The 19,701-nt window shown below is 46.5% G+C and overlaps 3 protein-coding genes across 4 annotated transcripts in view; 2 read left to right on the top strand and 1 right to left on the bottom strand.

The window, feature by feature from the left end:
* LOC308580862 (uncharacterized protein) overlaps positions 1-19,701 on the bottom strand; it is a 194,933-nt gene that overhangs the window by 55,035 nt on the left and 120,197 nt on the right. The window contains exon 1 of one of the 2 annotated variants that reach the window (XM_081183106.1): positions 141-711. The exons of the other annotated variant lie outside the window; for it this stretch is intronic. Coding sequence (XP_081039232.1) covers positions 141-143 — 3 coding nt within the window. The 5' untranslated portion in view covers positions 144-711. Of the gene's footprint in view, positions 1-140; positions 712-19,701 lie in introns of those variants that run through there. 2 annotated transcript variants of the gene reach the window in all.
* The window catches only part of LOC308580451 (uncharacterized protein), a 52,711-nt gene continuing 35,276 nt past the window's right edge, over positions 2,267-19,701 (top strand). Inside the window, exon 1 of the mRNA XM_081182117.1 lies at positions 2,267-2,297. The gene's annotated coding sequence lies outside the window, so the exon portion shown is untranslated. The remainder of the gene's footprint in view (positions 2,298-19,701) is intronic.
* LOC308580384 (uncharacterized protein) lies at positions 2,755-19,298 on the top strand. The gene is made up of 4 exons (XM_081181898.1): positions 2,755-2,988; positions 4,543-4,716; positions 6,971-7,144; positions 15,717-19,298. Exons 2-4 carry the CDS (start codon positions 4,617-4,619, stop codon positions 18,608-18,610), a joined length of 3,168 nt encoding a protein of 1,055 aa, XP_081038024.1. The 5' UTR covers positions 2,755-2,988; positions 4,543-4,616; the 3' UTR covers positions 18,611-19,298.

The following is a 19,701-nucleotide window of genomic DNA, read 5'->3' as shown; positions in this document are numbered from 1 at the left end:
CTTTTTTCTTTTTAAGGCAGGGTCCTGGAAGCTGGGCTATGCTATTAGGGGAGGGGGCGTAGCTCAATGGCAGAGCAGCTGCTTTGCATGCAGAAGGAGGTGCCCGGTTCAATTCTTCGATTCCTCAGGGCCAGCCTTACCATTGGGCAGCCTCAGGTGGTTTCCTCGGAGGGCAGGATCCAGGGAAGATGCAGACTGGAGGCGAAGCCTGTCTCTCCCCTGCAGAGGAGCAGCAGCAGCCGCCGGGGCGGAAGAAGATGAATGACCAAGACGCAACGGCGTCAATGGGCTCCCAGCTTCCGGCTCCCCTGATTGGTTCGCCGCCGCCTCTGGGGTCTCTTCTGATTGGTTCTCTTTTACCCGGGCCTCCATTCATACTGTGTTCCCTTCCTGCAACAGAATCACTTGCACTTCTTGGCATTCTTCTGGTTATGGATACCCTTTCCCAAGATTATTTTATTCCAAATAATAAAGCATTCCAAACTGTGTCAGAAGTATTTCATTTTGTTTTAGTTGAGAGCCCTGCATTGCAGGGGGTCGGACTAGATGACACTTGGGGCCCCTTCCGGTTCTATGGTTCTAATTCCTCCAGTTAATTGGGCCGGGGGAGGGGCAGTTTCCCAACGAAGCCCCAAGAGCAGGAGGGCAAGGGGCAGCTCGTCACTTCTGGTTCCCATCCGACCACAGGCTGCTCTGTACCCGTAGCTCTATGGTTAGGCAGTCTCCAGGCGGGTGGGGGGGGGGCGTCAGCGGATGGGAAATCAGGAAGGGGAGGTTCTGATTGCCGGAGAGGACAAAGAGCAGGTAAACAAACAAACAAACAAACAAACAAACAAACAAACAAACTGCAAAGCTCTTTTACGTGGTACCAGCCCACCCACCTGCACCTCTCCCCCTGCCTTTTCTCTGCTTTTGGGGGTGGATTCTACCACCAGCCCCTATTTCAGAAAAGATGGGGTGTGCATGGGGTGCTTTTAAGCAAAATGAGCATTGTTCTGGAAGAGAAGCGAGAGAAGGTGATATAAGTAACAAAAAAACAACTGCTCTTTTTCACTTATGGGGTACCCAAGAACCCATATAGAGTCCTTTTGTAGGTTCTCTATCGGTGGGAGAAAATAACAGAGGCCAACCAGAGAATATTGAGAAGCAAAGCAGCCAGTAAGCCTGATCTTTATTAACTGTTGCAACAGGGTGCTCACAACCCCACGCAGGAGGCAGGAGGGACCCCGAACAATGGCGCGCAAGCCCTTATATAAACCACTTATAAATGCCATCTCCAACTCCTCAAAAGATTCCATCAACGGTGTCAAAAATATAATATAAACACTGACAACTGGGAAACACAGGCCTGCGAGCGCTCCAATTGGAGAACAGCCTTTACCAAAGGTGTCGTGGGCTTTGAAGACACTCAAACTCAGGATTCAAGGGAGAAACGTGTTGCACGCTTGGCAAATCCATACCATGATCAACTCTCGCCCTGAAACCAATGTCCCCACTGTGGAATGACATGTGGATCCAGAATTGGCCTCCACAGTCACTTCTGGACTCATTGTTAAAACCGTGTTTATGGAAGGCAATCTTACTCGGCTATGAGGGATCGCCAAAGAAGAAGATAGATATTTGAAATTGCCTGCCCTGGAGCCCAAGACTCCCATACATCATACATACATCAGAGAAGGGGTGGTCTACAGCAGAAATCTGAGTGTGTTGTTTTTCTCCTGTCTGCCAGGATATTGGATCACTGATTGCATTACCTGGGCTATTTGACAACTCTTTTCTGATGTTAACTACTTAATTCCTGAATCCAGCTCACAGGCTCACCCTATTCATACACAGACACAACCCTATTAATACACAGACAGGATTTGTGAATAAAGAGACAGTGGGGAGGCTTTTCCATTTCGTTCCTCTTTGCAGAGAAATATTTCAGGTGCCTGAAAGATTATGTATGTGTTTGCCTTGTACAGTTATGAACATTTTATATATGTAAGACATTAAAATTCCTATAGCACCCCTTTTTATTTCTTTGTTTTTATTATTCAAATGTTCTCCATTTTGTGTGTGTGTGTGTGTGTGTGTGTGTGTGTGTGGTTGAACATGGAGCCAGGCCTGTTGGCCCTCATAATAACTTCGCTGGGTCTGCAGCCTCGCTCTGATTGGCTCCCAAGACAGCGAGGGGCGGAGCCAGCCCTTTTGGAGGGAAAATAAAAGGAGCCATTTCTGAGGGAGTTTTCTGAGAGGGAGAAAGTGGGGACTGGGAGAGGGGGGGGGGCTGAGGCGGGACCCTGGAGGGGAAGGTGAGGAGAATCTCCACTGGGAGAGGAGGGTCTGGGGAGAGGAGTCAGGCGGGAATTCAACGGGAGAAGCTATGGGGAGGCGGAGGAAAGCGGAGTGTCCTTCCAGTGAGGAGGGGAAAAGGAGACACCCCCCCCACAAGCCAGTCACCAGGGCTGAGGGGATCCCCTGGGTCCGCGAGACTGACTGGAAATCCCTCCGGAGTGGCTGAGAGCGAGGAGAGCAGAGGAAAAGGGCCCCTCGCTCACGAACCCCCCAGGTCTGAATCTGTGGTGGAAGCAGGGCTGCGTCCCAAGGACTGAACGGGGACAAAACTCAGGGAAGGAGCAGAAACCCAGGGGAACATTTGGCCCCCCGTTTCTAGAAAGCGGAACACCCGCCTTAATTATTATTATTTTATTTACCCCCCCCACCCATCTGGGGGCAGGGCCCAAAGCTGCTGTCTTGAGGGCCTCTGAGCCGAGAATCACAGAGAACTCTGCACATGCCCTGGACCACCCGGATTCTGGGAGGGAAGGAGGACAGCCAGCCCGGGGGCTGTGCTCAGCTTGCGAAGGGTTAAATGGAACAGAGCCGGAGTCCTAGAGAGGACAGGAAGTGGAGAGGCGGGGCGGGTCCTCCAGAGCCCAGTCCCGTCTTTTGTCTCTTGTCTCCTCCCCGCGCTGCCTCGGTTTCCCTCCTGGGAAGAATCCGGTGAGTCTCCTCTCTCTTCCCCCTTGGGGTGCCCATGGGAGAAGGGGGTCCCGGGGCTGCAGGGGGAGACCCCCAAGTCTGGGAGCAGAGGGTCCTGCCCCCCATTCCTCTCTGCCAAGCCTGGGAGGGGGCCAGTTTCCAGGGGGTCTGCAGCTCTTCTCTTCCTTGGCATCCTCTTTGGGGAAGGAGGGAGGGGTCCGGGGGGGGGGAGGGCATGCCCAGAATGCCCCCCCTTCCAGTGGAGGATCCTCTGCCAGGCCGGCCTTTCCCCCGGGCAGATCCTCCTCCAGATCAGCTCAGGTCTCCAGCCCAGAGACTCAGGGGAAGCCTCTCTGGGCAGGGGCCACGCCTGGGGCTCCTCCGTGGAGAAAAGGGGAGAGCCAGAGGGCTGAGCTGGCTGCACTGGGCTTGCCAGGGTTCAAGGGAAGGGAGCTGCCTTCCTTGAGAGGAGAGGGTGGAAAGGCGCCTGAAGGACCCCAAGATCTTGTCCTGAAGGGGGGGAGGCGATGCAGGGAGGAGAAGGAGGGGGCTCTGGGTGCCAGGTTTGCCAAATTTTCTCTCTCTGATCCCAGAGTGAGCTTTCAAGGATGTTCCCCATCCTGGAGTTTCTCTGCAGCTGCTGCTATTGCAGAATGTTTTATTTACATTAAACTTAAATTTTTCACAGTGCGTAGGTAAAACTGGAACTCCAACCCGCAGGAGCCAGGGATTGGACAGACTTTTCTAAAGGGAACTAAGACAATCTATACGGAATATATGGCAAGCATGATTGTGAATAATACTCTCTTAGAAAAATGTAAGATACAGTAGGGGATATTTATTTATGTAATATCAGGAAGAATAAAGCAAGGATAAAAGACACTTGATGAGGAGATTTCACCCCTCCCATACCCGATGATCTCCTGATGGTCTCTGCTGACTCTCCAGAGAGGAGGAGGCGTGTCCTGCCTATCTACTTATTCTGCCCATCAACATATCTGTGTGTGTGAGAGAGAGTGAGTCAGTCAGTGTATCGGAGAAAGTGAGAGTGTTGGAGATCCAAGAGATAAGATTGCTGCTAAGTGCAGCTGCAGACTCTCAGTGTAGCATTGATTTATGCTTAGAATATTCAGCTCTGTATATAGTTTTGTATCATAGTTGTAGTTACAGAATAAAAGGAAGATATTCTACAGAGCTGCTCTCCGAGTGGTTTATACTCTGCAAGACTCTGCAAAACTCTGCTGCGCAACGACTGTATTATTGAGACAGTGAATCCGGTGCTCTCAGCTATAAGCTGTGAGTCCACAGCACTGTGACCTGTTCCTGTGAGAAAGGAGGTCTCTGGCGGTGCTTCCCAGCTCGCCTAGCCCAGTCGGGGTTGAGGTGCATGAGTCCAGTTGGTGCACTGGCTCTAGGGCGATGCTGACACCTACTCCCCACCTTCTGGGACAAAAGAGGGATTATCAGTCATTGTGTGGCTCCTACTACTAATGGGACATTGGTACTATCTCAAAATAGACTAGTTCTATCAAGCTACCCTAAGATTTGGGAATCTTGCTCCTTCCTCTCTCCCAGAACCCTGCAGCTTGTTGTGGCTTCTCAACTCCTCAGGAAGGAAGGAAGAGACAGATCCTGCAAAGCGTGGAAGGATGGAAGGGGGAAGATGGACGGTTGACCTGGTCAGGTTGTCTCCTGCATCCCTCCTCACAACCTCTGAGCGTTCCCTCCCAGGGACCTCAGAGAGATCTGGTGAGTTCCAGGGGAGGGGAGATGGGGATATGAATGGATGGAGCCAGAGAGGTATTGGGGCTTGCTCAGGGGGGCACCATTTTTGGGCTCCTCCACCTGCCTGCCTGCGCCTTTGTCATCTGCAGGCAATTTGAGCTAGGAATACATCCCAGCTCTCTGACCACCACGATGTATTGGCAGCTCAAAATGTCTAAAACCAGCACCATGATTGAACGCTCTACCAGAAAACTTACCGATCCATTGGGCAGCACTGGAAGGCATGGCTCTTGAAACATAGACTTCCAGTTTGTCTGCAAAGGGAAATTGCGAGTCGTCTGTCTAAAAGACGACCATTACTGGGGGTTTTGAGCAGTGGTGGTGAGTGCCAGGGTTAGACAGCCCCCCCCAAAACCCCACTGGTAGTGGGGTGTCGAGGGGACCAGCCGGGCATGAAGAGGCTTGATGCGATTGCCGGAGCCCCAACACTGCATCGGCAGCGCGTGGGGTGTGTGTGTGTGTGACAGTGGCTTGAACCTGCCCATGGCTCCAGCGCAGCTCAGAAACCCGAAACCAGAAATCGCCACCTGAAGCAGCAGACTTTCAAAGGAAAAAAGGTATTGTCAACAACAATGGACTTTTCAAAATAAAAAGAATTGGATTTGATTTTGATTTGTCAAAGACGGAATCTAAACAGGAAGTAAACTTCCGTATTTTGAAGGGAAGATTTTGCAATACAGACTTGTGAATGGGGGAAAAACTTTGTTTTTTATTTTTTTTAATAATTTTTATTAACTGGCCAATCACATCAAATTAAACCACATCGCATAAATTCCGAATTACAAAGCCAAATTTTTAAATTTTGTTTGGGGAACCCATACTTCAAGATCCAAAGGGGGATTCAGATGATCTTCTTAGTACTGTGTTAATGTCCAAATCAGTCCCAATCAGTTCAGACAAAGTTCATAATTCTATCCAGTCTTATCTGGATCATATCTTATTCATATAATTTCTCTTTTTCCTTTATGATCTCTTCTGTTAGTCTCCTTGGCTGGGGAGGGCGGGATATAAATAAAAATTTTTATTATTATTATTATAGCATGTATAATAATCCTGTGTGGATTTCCCGTTCCTCCACTAAGTCCAGATGGTTTCCATATATCTCCTTCGTAGATAACATGGCTCTTTCCGTCGTAAATTTTGGCATTTGTCGCTCATAAGTCCCACCGAGGAGTTGATCCACAATATGTAAATAACTCTATTTCTCTCTTTCTCCTCCCAGACCCAAGAGCTCCAACAATGCCTCCCAAAATGGCGACGGCATTTTTAACTGCATCATTCCAAAACTCTTAGCTTTCCAGCTTCATCTTGAAACATTGCTTTGGATTGAAAGTTTATCTCCACACAGTCTTAAATCCACAGCTTGTCCTTGATTTCTGACTCATTAGGGGAGGGGATTCTTGTTAAATCACATAAAAAAAGGGAAGGAGACATTGGTGGTTTCTCAAAGTGGACTAGTTCTATCAAGCTACCCATAGCCTTTGGGAATCTTATCACAAGAGGAGCGTAAAGCTCACCTCTGGAGTTTTTGGAGGATATACATGCCTGGTGTTCTTAAGAACACTGCAGATTTAGAACATGTGGAAGATCTATACTTTGATTGCTTCTGTGCCAGGGTGGGGGCCACATTTTGGGACTGGAGACTTGTGAAGATGGTGTATAAGCACAGATGATATCTAAGGAGGAGGGGTGTATTAGTTTCCTGGTATTTCAAAAATGTGGCATCACCGGCTCCTCTGCTTCCACATACAGATTTGGTCCCCATGCAACTCCTGACAGAGGTGGATACGGCCACAACATCTGTTTGGCTTGTGATGAGAGAGCTCAAAGATTGTGAACAGGGCTCTCCATACAAAGCACCTAGCATGGGGGCACCTACATGTAATATCTACTCTGCTATTTTCTGCCCATACTCTGGGGTTGCAGTTTTCAGGCTTGGGGACAGGACGGTGACTGGTTTTTGTACCAAGTTCTGTCAATTATCCCCACTGAGTTCAATGGATGTACTCTCAGGTCACTACTGTGAAGACCATGCCAGGCTTGCATGTGGGGTGAGGAGCATATAGAAGAAATTGGAATCACTGGAGCTGTTTAGAAATGGGGCTTCTCTTGGGAAGGGGCTGCCCCATTTGTTCTTCTCCAGGGGCAGGATAATATCTAGGGCAAGAGAATCCCTGCAGGGCCTCTGAGGCTCCCTTTGTTTCTTCCTCTCTCCCAGTACCCTGCAGCTTGTGGTGGCTTCTCAACTCCTCAGGAAGGATGAAAGAGACTGAATCTGTAAACCTAGCGAGGATGGAAGGGGGAAGATGGACAGTTGACCTGGTCAGGTTGTCTCCTGCATCCCTCCTCACAGCCTCTGAGCGTTTCCTCCCAGGGACCTCCAAGAGATCTGGTGAGTTCCAGGGGAGGGGACATGGATGGATGGAGCCAGAGAGGTATTGGGGCTTGCTCAGGGGGGCAGCATTTTTGGGCTCCTCCACCTGCCTGCCTGCGCCTTGTCATCTGCAGGCAATTTGAGCTAGGTATACATCACAGCTCTCCGACCACTGCGATGTATTGGCAGCTCAAAATGTTTAAAACCAACACTGTGATTGAATGCTCTACCAGAAAACTTACCGATCCATTGGGCAGCACTGGAAGCTATGACTTTTGAAAGTAACCTGATTCTGGGCTTCCGATATCTCTGCGAAGGGAAATGGCGCTGCAGTGCGAGTCGTCCGTCTAAATGACGACCGTTACTGGGGCTTTTGAGCAGTGGGGGTGAGTGCCAGGGTTAGATACCCCTCCAAAAGCTCCAAGGTTAGTGGGGTGTCGAGGGGACCAGCCGGGCGTGAAGAGGCTTGCCGCGATTGCCGGAGCCCCAACACTGCATCGGCAGCAAGTGTGTGTGTGTGTGTGTGTGAGAGAGAGAGAGAGAGACAGTGGCTTGAGCCTGCCCGTGGCTCCAGCGCAGCTCAAAAACCTGAAACCACAAATCGCCACCTGAAGCAGCAGACTTTCAAAGGAAAAAAGGTATTGTCAACAACAATGGACTTTTCAAAATAAAAAGAATTGGATTTAATTTAGATTTGTCAAAGACTGAATCTAAACAGGAAGTCAGCTTCCGTATTTTGAAGGGAAGATTTTGCAGTACAGGCCTGTGAATGGGAAAAAAAACTTTGGAGACATATCAGTCTTTAGATGCTTTTTAAACTGCACTTTGTTACTTTGCTACCTATTAACACTATGTACTCTGGATACAAGAAGAAACTGTAGCTCTTTGTTCTTTGATTCCTAAAAATGAAGATACAGGAATGATTGGAGTACTCTGTTTTTTTGAATGGGGATGCAGATTTTATGAATGCAAGCACTGAAAGGCTTGAAAACATTGCAAATTCTTTTTTAAAACACCTCTAAAAAGGACCCTGGATCTTGGCAAGTTCTACCAAAGCTTGGCAGGAGGACACTTCCCTAACTTGGAGCAAATGATTCAGCAAAAGAAACACAGCCCAGAATAACTAAGGAGATAGTACAAGAATACTTGGCTAGATTAGATGTATTCAAGTCTCCAGGGCCAGATGAACTGCATCCAAGAGTATTAAAAGAACTGGCATATGTGATCTCAGAACCACTGGCAGTCATCTTTGAGAATTCCTGGAGAACAGGCGAAGTCCCGGCAGACGGGAGGAGGGCAAATGTTGTCGCTATTTTCAAAAAGGGGAAAAGAGAGGACCCAAATAATTACCGCCCAGTCAGTCTGACATCAATACCAGGGAAGATTCTGGAGCAGATCATTAAGCAAACAGTCTGTGAGCACCTAGAAAGGAATGCTGTGATCACCAATAGTCAGCATGGATTTCTGAAAAATAAGTCATGTCAGACTAACCTGATCTCGTTTTTTGACAGAATTACAAGCCTGGTAGATGAAGGGAACGCAGTGGATGTAGCCTACCTTGATTTCAGCAAGGCATTTGACAAGGTGTCCCATGATATTCTTGTAAAGAAGCTGGTAAAATGCGGTCTTGACTATGCTACCACTCAGTGGATTTGTAACTGGCTGACTGACCGAACCCAAAGGGTGCTCATCAATGGTTCCTCTTCACCCTGGAGAAGAGTGACTAGTGGGGTGCCACAGGGTTCTGTCTTGGGCCCAGTCTTATTCAACATCTTTATCAACGACTTGGATGATGGACTCAAGGGCATCCTGATCAAATTTGCAGATGACACCAAACTGGGAGGGGTGGCTAACACCCCAGAGAACAGGATCACACTTCAAAACGACCTTGACAGATTAGAGAACTGGGCAAAAACAAACAAGATGAATTTTAACAGGGAGAAATGTAAAGTATTGCACTTGGGCAAAAAAAAATGAGAGGCACAAATCCAAGATGGGGGACACCTGGCTTGAGAGCAGTACATGTGAAAAGGATCTAGGAGTCTTGGTTGACCACAAACTTGACATGAACCAACAGTGTGACGCGGCAGCTAAAAAAGCCAATGCAATTCTGGGCCTCATCAATAGGAGTATAGCATCTAGATCAAGGGAAGTAATAGTGCCACTGTATTCTGCTCTAGTCAGACCTCACCTGGAGTACTGTGTCCAGTTCTGGGCACCACAGTTGAAGAAGGACACTGACAAACTGGAACGTGTCCAGAGGAGGGCAACCAAAATGGTCAAAGGCCTGGAAACGATGCCTTAGGAGGAACGGCTAAGGGAGCTGGGCATGTTTAGCCTGGAGAAGAGGAGGTTAAGGGGTGATATGATAGCCATGTTCAAATATATAAAAGGATGTCACATAGAGGAGGGAGAAAGGTTGTTTTCTGCTGCTCCAGAGAAGCGGACACGGAGCAATGGATCCAAACTACAAGAAAGAAAATTCCACCTAAACATTAGGAAGAACTTCCTGACAGTAAGAGCTGTTCGACAGTGGAATTTGCTGCCAAGGAGTGTGGTGGAGTCTCCTCCTTTGGAGGTCTTTAAGCAGAGGCTTGACAACCATATGTCAGGAGTGCTCTGATGGTGTTTCCTGCTTGGCAGGGGGTTGGACTCGATGGCCCTTGTGGTCTCTTCCAACTCTATGATTCTAACTGGGTGGTAATCCCATGGAGGGGAAGTCCCTGGTATTAGCCTTAGTAGGAGAAAGCGGGGACGGGGGAGCCTGTATTGGAATAAAAATTGAGTGAAATAGCATATATACCGTAGCTTCCGGCGTATTGGGCGACTGGGCTTATTAGACGACCCCCCAATTTGACAGCTGCAATTTGGGGGTTCGTTTTATAAGCCCAGTTGCCTAATACACTGGGCAGCAACAGGGGGTGGGCTCAGCTCCGCGCCACCCAAACCCATTGTATAAGGCGACCCCCGACTTTGGAGAAGATTTTATGGGGTTCAAATTCGCCTTATGCACTGGAATCTACAGTATATTGGATTACAATTACCATTTGGATTACAAATCTAATTTGAATTATAAATACGTCTGGAAAATTTTTGGACTCACAGTGGAAATATTTTGGATTACAAGACACATTGTGGATTATAATATAACTAGAAGCTTGGCAAGTGCTAATCAAAATCAAGGAGACAATGTAACAGTAAGTTTGAACAATGGTCACTGTTAGACTTTTGTTGTGGCCTGCTTTTTTATTTTTTGTCGATTGTATATAAAGGTGATTTTGCCCTCCTTTTCTCTCTCTCTCTTGGATATTGTGGAACTTTTATAATTCTCTAAGTTTGAATGTATTGTTACATGTGCTGGTCCTGGGGGGGGGGGTTTACCATGCGGCGTGGTCTGACTCCGGTCCTGGGTCGAGGGTCTGGAGGCTGTCCATCAGGGGCGAAGCGAGGTCCAAGGCAAGGAGCTGGGCGTGGTCAGGAACTGGAAGAGCAGGTCAGGGTGCTGGCAGGAACAGGTTTCCAGCGATGTTGCTCCCGCAACCTTGGACTGGGCTGACTGGCCTTTATCTCCTCTGAGGCCTAGGGCAGTCCCGGCCCACAGGTGACTCACCTCTCCTGGCCTTAAGGCGAGCACTCCTCCTGAGAGAACTTAGTTCCCTCCGCCTCTCTGCCCTGAGCCTCTGCAGCTCAGGAGAGGCTGGAGGGTTAGTGGACCCAGAGGCAACCTCACCTTCCCCTGACAGAGCTGGGAGAGGAGCACCTGCAGGCAATGGGTCCTCAATCACCTCCAGAGCCAGAGGGGATTCATCTGGTGTCTGCTCCTGAGGATCCGGCACAGGAGCGGGCCCTTCAGTTTCAAGCCCCTGCCCTGGCTCAGCCGGCCCTGGAGGCGGGGACTCCTGTGCAGGCTGGGATTCCTCAGGTTCAGCGTCTGAATCAGATTCCCAGGCCGCAGTCCCAAATGTGTGGGTAGGTATGGCTCAATGTGAACCTGAGAGTTTTGAGAATGTTCAGAAACCGCCTCAGGATGAAGCCAGGAAATGGCATGAGGCAATGCAGAAGGAGATGAGCTCAATGGAATCTCTAGGTGTGTTCTCCCTCATGACGTTGCCAGCGGGCAAACAAGGTGTGAGCAGTCGCTGGGCTTACCGTCTTAAACCCACAGCAATTGGAGAACCACAGTACAAGGCTAGACTAGTAGCCAGAGGGTTCACGCAGAGGAAGGGGCTGCATTACACTGAGGTATATGCTCCCACTTCCAGAAGTGAAACTCTGCGCATGCTCTTAGCCATTGTTGCACAAAGAGGTTTTCCGGTGCATCACTTTGATGTGGATATGGCCTATTTTAACAGACCTCCAGGAGGATCTGTGCATTCTTCCTCCTCCAGGGTTTGAGGGCAATGGGCCAGGAACTGTGTGGAAACTGCACAAGTCAATTTACCGGCTAAAACAATCACCAAGGAATTGAGACTTGTGTTGGAATGAAGCCTTAGAGAAGTTAGGTTGCAAGAAGAGTCTTGCTGACAGCTGCCTGTACCTCGAGGGGCCTGGAGAGTCACAATAACCGGTCTTGGTCTTTGTTGATGACATCATTCATGTTTCACGGGCAGACAAACAGGTGCAGAAGTTTGCCAAAGAGCTTGGAAAACATTTCCAACTCAAGAATCTGGGTGCAGTAAAGATTTACCTGTGTGTACAGATAGGCCTGAAGATGGAAGTTTCTTGCTCAGTCAGAAAGGCAAGATTGAGCAGTTTGAGAAGTTCAGGATGTCTGATTGTGCAGGGGTTAGGACCCCCATGGAGACAGGCTACATGAAAGACAGTCAGCTAGCAGAATGTGCTGAGTTCGAGAACGCTGAGGTCTTTCAGTAAGCTCTGGTTAGTCTATTATATCTGTCCCAGTGGAGCAGGCCAGGCATTGCTTTTGCTACCAATCTGCTCAGCAGGGAAGCTACAAAGCCCAGTGTACCTGCAGGATACCAAAGACTTCCATCTCAAACTGTCAGCTACAGGTGACCCCAAGCTCACGTCCTGGACAGATAGCGAGTGGGCGAATCTGGATGACAGGAAGTCCATATCTGGGATGGTCATAAAGTTTGGGGAATCTCTAGTTGGGTGGAAGTTCCGGAAGCAGAGTCTCATTGCGCTGTCCTCTACTGAAGCTGAGTTCAGTGCACTTTGAGAGCTGTGCCAGGAACTGGAGTTCTACAGCTGTCTGGTTCAAAAAATCTGCGGGGAGTGTTGCTTGCCCAGCACTGTTTGGGAGGACAATCAGCCCTGTCTGAAGTTGGCATAGACTGGGCAATTTAAGGCCAGAACCAAACATCTGGACATATGTTCCCAGAATGTGTGTCAGAGTGTCCAATCAGGCTTGCTGAAGTTGCAGTGCTGTCCAAGCCATAAGAACCTGGCAGATGGGTTCACGAAACCTTTGAGCTTCTAGCATCATGGTGAGTTGTGTGAAGGTTTGGTTTTGGGGTAAGTGGTGGTACTTACAAGCCCCCCAGCAGCGCAGGACGAGAGGGGGTGTGAGGGGAACCAGAGCTTACAGGGTTAAACGGCTCAGCTCCATTGTCCTGCCTCTGAGGGGCGGAGAGATCCTACATTCGGGATCTGTTTCTTTGTTCTGTATTCTGCTTTCGTTTTTGTCCGAGCCGGAGATGTTTTTCCTGCCGGACACTGGCTGATTTCTACTGCTTTTAAAATGAAGCTTCTAGAATAGAAAGAAGCTGAGTGGGCTCTTGATTTATGCACACTATGCAAGCCACAGAGGACAGAAGGCCAATTCGCTGTGTTTACTCTACTGTTCTCAGAGATCCGAAGAAACAGAGAGGCGCCACGGAAGCCTGCAGGGCCTTCACCCTGAGCAATATTTCACACAGAGATGGTAGGGATAGAGGCATATAAAAAAAGTAACATATTTAGGAATTTGGATAACTGCAAAAATATATAAATATTTTTAAAGACAATTATGAAAAAATTTGGCAGGAAATTAAAAGAAACTTTTCTCTATCGGATCCCAGCGTGAGCTTTCAAGGATGTTCCCCATCCTGGAGTTTCTCTGCAGCTGCTGCTGCTATTAGAAAACAAGCCTATAGGCTTTGGAGTCCCCAGTTCGCCCATCCCTTCCCAAAGGAGGAACACCAGTCTTGTCTCCATTGCAGAGTGCTTTATTTACGTTAAACTTATAACTTTCACAGTGTGTAGGTAAAACTGGAACTCCCTCCTGGAGGAGCCAGGGATTGGAGAGACTTTTCTAAAGGGAAATAAGACAATCTATACTGACACATGGCAAGCATGATTGTGAATAATACTGTCTTAGAGCAATGTAAGATACAGAAGGTGACATTTATCTATGTATTATCAAGAATAAGGAAAACTCCAGATATAAAAGGAGGTGAGGGTGGGGCAACAAAATGACAGACTGAAGTCGTCTGCAGATGATGTGGTATTATCTTTAGGGGAACATCTTAGTAGTGTATTAGAAGCAATAGGGCTGCTTGGAAATGCTGTCTAAAATTATTTGGTATGAATTTTTTATTCTTTATTCTTTATTTAATATGCAGGTTGCTCAGTATTATTTTTGTTGTCATTCATTATATGTAATGTATTCAATTTCATCATCAGCTGATGAAGGTTCATCTTCGAAATAGTTGATTCAATCCGAATGTCTTGGACATCATCCTTTGAAATACATCATGGTAAAAAGCAACAACCCGTGAGTAGTACGGAAATTGGAACTAAATTTTTTTCTTTTGAATTGGGCACGATCGGGGGGAGTGCTAAAAGGAAGTCCGCCTCCAAACCCTGTGGACAAATTAAAGCAAGAATTTTATAACTAAGGTCGAGAGAACATTCTTCTCCTTATTGGATAAAAGTTACAAATTTCACTATTTGGCATTATAAGCAAACTTGCTGGAGGATAAGAGTTGTTTTTAAGAACTAAGGTGCAACCCCCCGGGACCCGGGAGTGATCTGAGAGAGAGCCTGTTGAGGAGACATAAAGAGTTTGACAGCTGTCAAACCAGCTGTCAAAGCTGGAAAGAAGAAAATAGAAGAAAATTCCTTTTTTGCTATCTTTGCTGGTTATTCTTGATACAAATTGACTTTAAATTAGAAACGAAAAAATTGGACTGTTGGACTGGAGTTGGAAAAAATAATAAGCAATCAGAATCCCTCTAGAGGTTCTGGACATTACAATGGCTTCAGATGGAAAAATACAGGCTGAGCTGGATAGAATGTTTCTTCTCATGGGAAAGTTACAAGGTCAAAATGAAGCTTTGGCTACAAATGCTACAACTTTGAAAGTAAATGTAAACAATCTTGCTGAATCTGTCAAGGACTTGACTCAAGATACATTTGCAGCTGAACAAGAAGAGATATGTTTTGTTTTAGAGGAATGGGAAGGAGAAGCTGAAATGTCGCAGAAGACAAAGGAGAGCTTGAGGCCTGCTAAGATGGTTATAAAGAAAATAGAAAATGAAGAATGGAAGGATCTCCCTAAGGGGAGATCTGAAGACCCAGGGATTACAAATTTGACCAAGGTGAAAGTTGGAGCTGTCGAGACATTTGGGACATTTGGATTTAAAAGAAAGAAGAAACAAGATTTAGGCTCCACTTTTGAATATGGAGGTCTTGCTCGAAGAAACATAGACTTTAATGGAATGGAGCTTCTCCGTGACTTGACGTTTAATATAAAGGACTACAAAAAAAACCGGCAGAGAGGGACTGAGAGGGACTTGAGAGCCTCGGATACAAGATCTCCAGGCTAGATTTATAGATTAATGGACATTTCTTTTTGGGGATCGAAACCGGGAAGGGGGGATATGAGCTTGGGAACCCAAAGGGTGTATATTTATATGTCATCTTTCTTTTCTATCTTTATTTGGTAATCATTATAAAAATTGGGAAATTCGTGGAAGGGAACGTGGGTCGACCTTAGAAAAAGATGTTAAGAATGAATATTGTTGTTTAAAATGAGGGTTATAAGTTTAAAATTAGATAACTAAGATGAATCAAATATAAAAATAATAAGGTAAATGATGGGGATAAGAACTTGCTGAGTTAATTATTGGAATTGGAATACAAGAAAGGGGAGCTGTGGGGAAGTCAGGGAAAGATGGTAAGAAAATAAGGACCTGGAATTATACTTGTCCTTTTTTTTTCTTTTTTTGAGTGATGTTTATTTGTGCTTTTTATGTCTGTTTAAAAACTTGTAAAACCTTAATAAAAATGTATTTTTAAAAAATGAAAGACATCATGGTGTTCCCCACCAGCATTCCATTCCATTGAGTACTTGGTTATGGACTGATATATATATATATATATAAGTTTATGATTTGTAAATTTTAGATGACAATCAACTACTAATAATAGCACATTAGCTATATTAATTAGCCACATGTTGCGACCATATTTGAGCAGCTCAACTGCTAAGTCAGCTCTGGCATTGAGACTAGTAGCTCAAGTGACTCAAGGCCTAATTCAGGCTAAACACATCTAACTCTCTTCAGTTCTTCCTCTATCACAAGCATTCATTAACTTTGTTCTTCCCGAGGCTCTAATTAGCTTCTCTCTCCCTTGATTGCAGATGGTGATCAATTGGAAGGGAAGAACAAGGGGGACCACAACAGTATCCACATTGTGGAGAAGTCAACTAAATATTCAGGGTGTGGAGAGAACATCCATCAGAGCTCCCAGTCCACCTCCCAACAAGGAAAGAGCTTCATTTGGAGGGATAGCCTTAATTCACACAAAAGAACTCACAGTGGAGAGAAATTGTATCAGTGCTTGGAATGTGGAAAGAGCTTCACTCGGAAGGATAGTCTCACTTCCCATCACAGAATTCATACAGGGGAGAAACCCTATCCGTGCTTGGAATGTGGAAAGAGCTTCAGTCAACGTTCCCATCTAACTTCCCATCGAAAAGTTCATACGGGGGAGAAACCCTATCAGTGCTTCGAATGTGGAAAGAGCTTCCAGAATGGGGCCGGGCTCACTTTCCATCAAAGAATTCATACAGGGGAGAAACCACATCAGTGCTTGGAATGTGGAAAAAGCTTCAGCCAGGCGATCCATCTCACTACCCATCAAAGAATTCATACAGGGGAGAAACCCTATCAGTGCTTAGAATGCGGAAAGAGCTTCACTCAAAGTTCCAATCTAACTTCCCATCAAAGAGTCCATACAGGGGAGAAAGCCTATCAGTGCTTGAAATGTGGGAAGAGCTTCAGTACCAGACAGAGTCTCACTTCCCATAACAGAATTCATACAGGGGAGAAACCCTATCAGTGCTTAGAATGTGGAAAGAGCTTCAGTCACAGACAAAATCTCACTTCCCATAACAGAATTCATAAAGGGGAGAAACCATATAAGTGTTTGGAATGTGGAAAGAGCTTCCGGGAGGGGTACAAGCTCACTTCCCATCAAAGAATTCATACAACGGAGAAACCTTATCAGCGTTTGGAGTGTGGGAATAGCTTCAGGCACAGGCAGGGTCTCACTTTGCATCAGCCAAATCATACCAGGGAAAACCCCCATAAATGCTTGAAATGTGGAAAGAGCTTCAGTCAGAAGAACACTCTCACTAGACATCAAAGAATTCATACAGGGGAGAAACCATATCCATGCCTGGAATGTGGAAAGAGCTTCCGGGAGAGGACCAACCTCACATACCATCAAAGAGTCCATACAGGGGAGAAACCCTATCAGTGCTTGGAATGTGGAAAGAGCTTCCGGGAGAGGACCAAGCTCACAAAGCATAAAAGAGTCCATACAGGGGAGAAACCCTACCAGTGCTTAGAATGTGGAAAGAGCTTCAGTGAGAGGGTGCAGCTCACTTCCCATCACAGAATTCATACAGGGGAGAAACCATATCCATGCCTGGAATGTGGAAAGAGCTTCCGTTACAGGAAGAGTCTTACTTTGCATCAAAAAGTTCATACAGGGGAGAAACCCTATCAGTGCTTCAAATGTGGAAAGAGCTTTCGTCACAGTTCCGGGCTCACTACCCATCAAAGAATTCATACAGGGGAGAAACCCTATCAATGCTTAGAATGCGGAAAGAGCTTCAGGGAGGGGACCAACCTCACATCCCATCAAAGAGTCCATACAGGGGAGAAACCCTATCGGTGCTTAGAATGTGGAAAGAGCTTCAGTCACAGACAGACTCTCACTTCCCATAACAGAATTCATACAGGGGAGAAACCCTATCAGTGCTTAGAATGCGGAAAGAGCTTCCGTCAGAGAGGTGATCTCACTTCCCATCAAAGAGTCCATACAGGGGAGAAACCCTATCAGTGCTTAGAATGTGGAAAGAGCTTTCATCAGAGAGGTGATCTCACTTCCCATCAAAGAGTCCATACAGGGGAGAAGCCCTATCAGTGCTTGGAATGTGGAAAGAGCTTCCGGGAGAGGACCAAGCTCACAAAGCATAAAAGAGTCCATACAGGGGAGAAACCCTACCAGTGCTTAGAATGTGGAAAGAGCTTCAGTGAGAGGGTGCAGCTCACTTCCCATCACAGAATTCATACAGGGGAGAAACCATATCCATGCCTGGAATGTGGAAAGAGCTTCCGTTACAGGCAGAGTCTTACTTCGCATCGAAAAGTTCATACGGGGGAGAAACCCTATCAGTGCTTCGAATGTGGAAAGAGCTTTCGTCTGAGTAGTAGTCTCACTTCCCATCAAAGAATTCATACAGGGGAGAAACCACATCAGTGTTTGGAATGTGGGAAAAGCTTCAGCCGGGTGATCCATCTCACTACCCATCAAAGAATTCATACAGGGGATAAACCCTTTCAATGCCATGAGTGTGGAAAGAGCTTTAGTCACCGTTCCACTCTCACTTCCCATCAAAGAATTCATACAGGGGATAAACCCTTTCAATGCCATGAGTGTGGAAAGAGCTTTCGTCAATGTTCCACTCTCACTTTCCATCAAAGAATTCATACAGGGGAGAAACCTTTTCAATGCCATAAGTGTGGAAAGAGCTTTCGTCACCGTTACACTCTCACTTTCCATCAAAGAATTCATAAAGGGGAGAAACCATATCAGTGTTTGGAATGTGGAAAGCGCTTCCGGGAGCGAGCCAAGCTCACTTCCCATCAAAGAATTCATACAGGGGAGAAACCCTTTCAATGCCATGAGTGTGGAAAGAGCTTTCGTCATAGTTCCAATCTCATTTTACATCAAAGAATTCATAAAGGGGAGAAACCATATAAGTGTTTGGAATGTGGAAAGAGCTTCTGGGAGGGGGCCAAGCTCACTTCCCATCAAAGAATTCACACAGGGGAGAAACCCTTTCAATGCCATGAGTGTGGAAAGAGCTTTGGTCACAGTTCCTATCTCGTGACCCATCAAAGAACTCATACCGGTCAGAAACCATATCAGTGCTTAGAATGTGGAAAGAGCTTTAATCGGAAAAATATACTCACTTCCCATCAAAGAATTCATACAGAGGGAAAACCAAAAGAAAAACAATAACGCAAACATTATTAAACAACCTTTACAAAACATTTGTATAGAAGAGAGAAAGGGCGGGGGAGAATAACTAAAAATACCCTTTATCACATTTGTATCATATATATCATATCATTTGCCAACACATAGAAAGGTAGTCTCCCCCAGCTCTCCCCTGGGTGCCCCCCTTCTCCTCGTCTCCCACCCTGAGTGATCGTTCCTCTGTAGCAATAATTATTCAGAATATGATCTCCAGGATAAACCCAGCTGTATTTAGTATGCAGTATTTAGTATCCAGTAACCTTCAGGAAGATGGCACTTTTCCTACATTGTGCCCGCACAGCCCAGCCTTCAAATCTTAACCACTCAGAAAGTGATAATCTAATACACTGGTACCTCGGGTTACATACGCTTCAGGTTACATACGCTTCAGGTTACAGACTCCGCTAACCCAGAAATAGTTCCTCGGGTTAAGAACTTTGCTTCAGGATGAGAACAGAAATGGTGGTCCGGTGGCGCAGCAGCAGCAGGAGGCCCCTATTAGCTAAAGTGGTGCTTCAGTTTAAGAACAGTTTCAGGTTAAGAACGTACCTCCGGAACAAATTAAGTACTTACCCCGAGGTACCACTGTAATACAAATTAGTATTTCTCCAGTTTCTAGGTCCAGTTTCTATAAAGCCTTATTAAAACTGTTCCAACAAATCTCAGTCAAGTCACAGTCCAAAATTATTGTGTCTTTTAATGTTCATCCAATCCTGCTTCCTCTTCTTTTACTAATCTTTCCTAATCCACTGGGGGTGGGAAAGAAGGCATATTAAATCCCTTTCCTCATACGAGATCATAGCTTGTGTTATGAACAGTTTCAGGTGTTGCACTGTATCCCCTTTTGCTGGATGTACCCTTTTCTCTGCCAATAATTCCCACACCAGCTCATCCCAATGCAGCCTTGTCTTTCTATGGAGCTCTTTCTCCTCTTATTCTTCCCTCACCTGCTCAACAGAACCTTCTGCCACTCCCAGCGACTCCTTTCCAACTACTCCCAGCTTATGACCCACACATTCACCTCGGTCTCTTTTTCTGGAACCCGTCTTGGTCTTCAATGCCAAGGAGCTCCA

The sequence above is a fragment of the Podarcis bocagei genome, assembly GCF_964188305.1.
Source record: "Podarcis bocagei genome assembly, chromosome: 2".
Lineage (NCBI taxonomy): Eukaryota > Metazoa > Chordata > Lepidosauria > Squamata > Lacertidae > Podarcis > Podarcis bocagei.
The sequence above is the reverse complement of the archived record's forward strand: the minus strand, read 5'-3'. Positions and strand labels throughout refer to the sequence as shown.

Excerpts from the sequence above, each read along its gene's own strand:
- LOC308580384 (XM_081181898.1), top strand. The coding sequence starts at position 4,617 with ATGGAAGGGGGAAGATGGACGGTTGACCTGGTCAGGTTGTCTCCTGCA. Across the intron at positions 4,717-6,970 it reads AGGGACCTCAGAGAGATCTG|TACCCTGCAGCTTGTGGTGG; the intron begins GTGAGTTCCAGG and ends CCTCTCTCCCAG. Across the intron at positions 7,145-15,716 it reads AGGGACCTCCAAGAGATCTG|ATGGTGATCAATTGGAAGGG; the intron begins GTGAGTTCCAGG and ends CCTTGATTGCAG.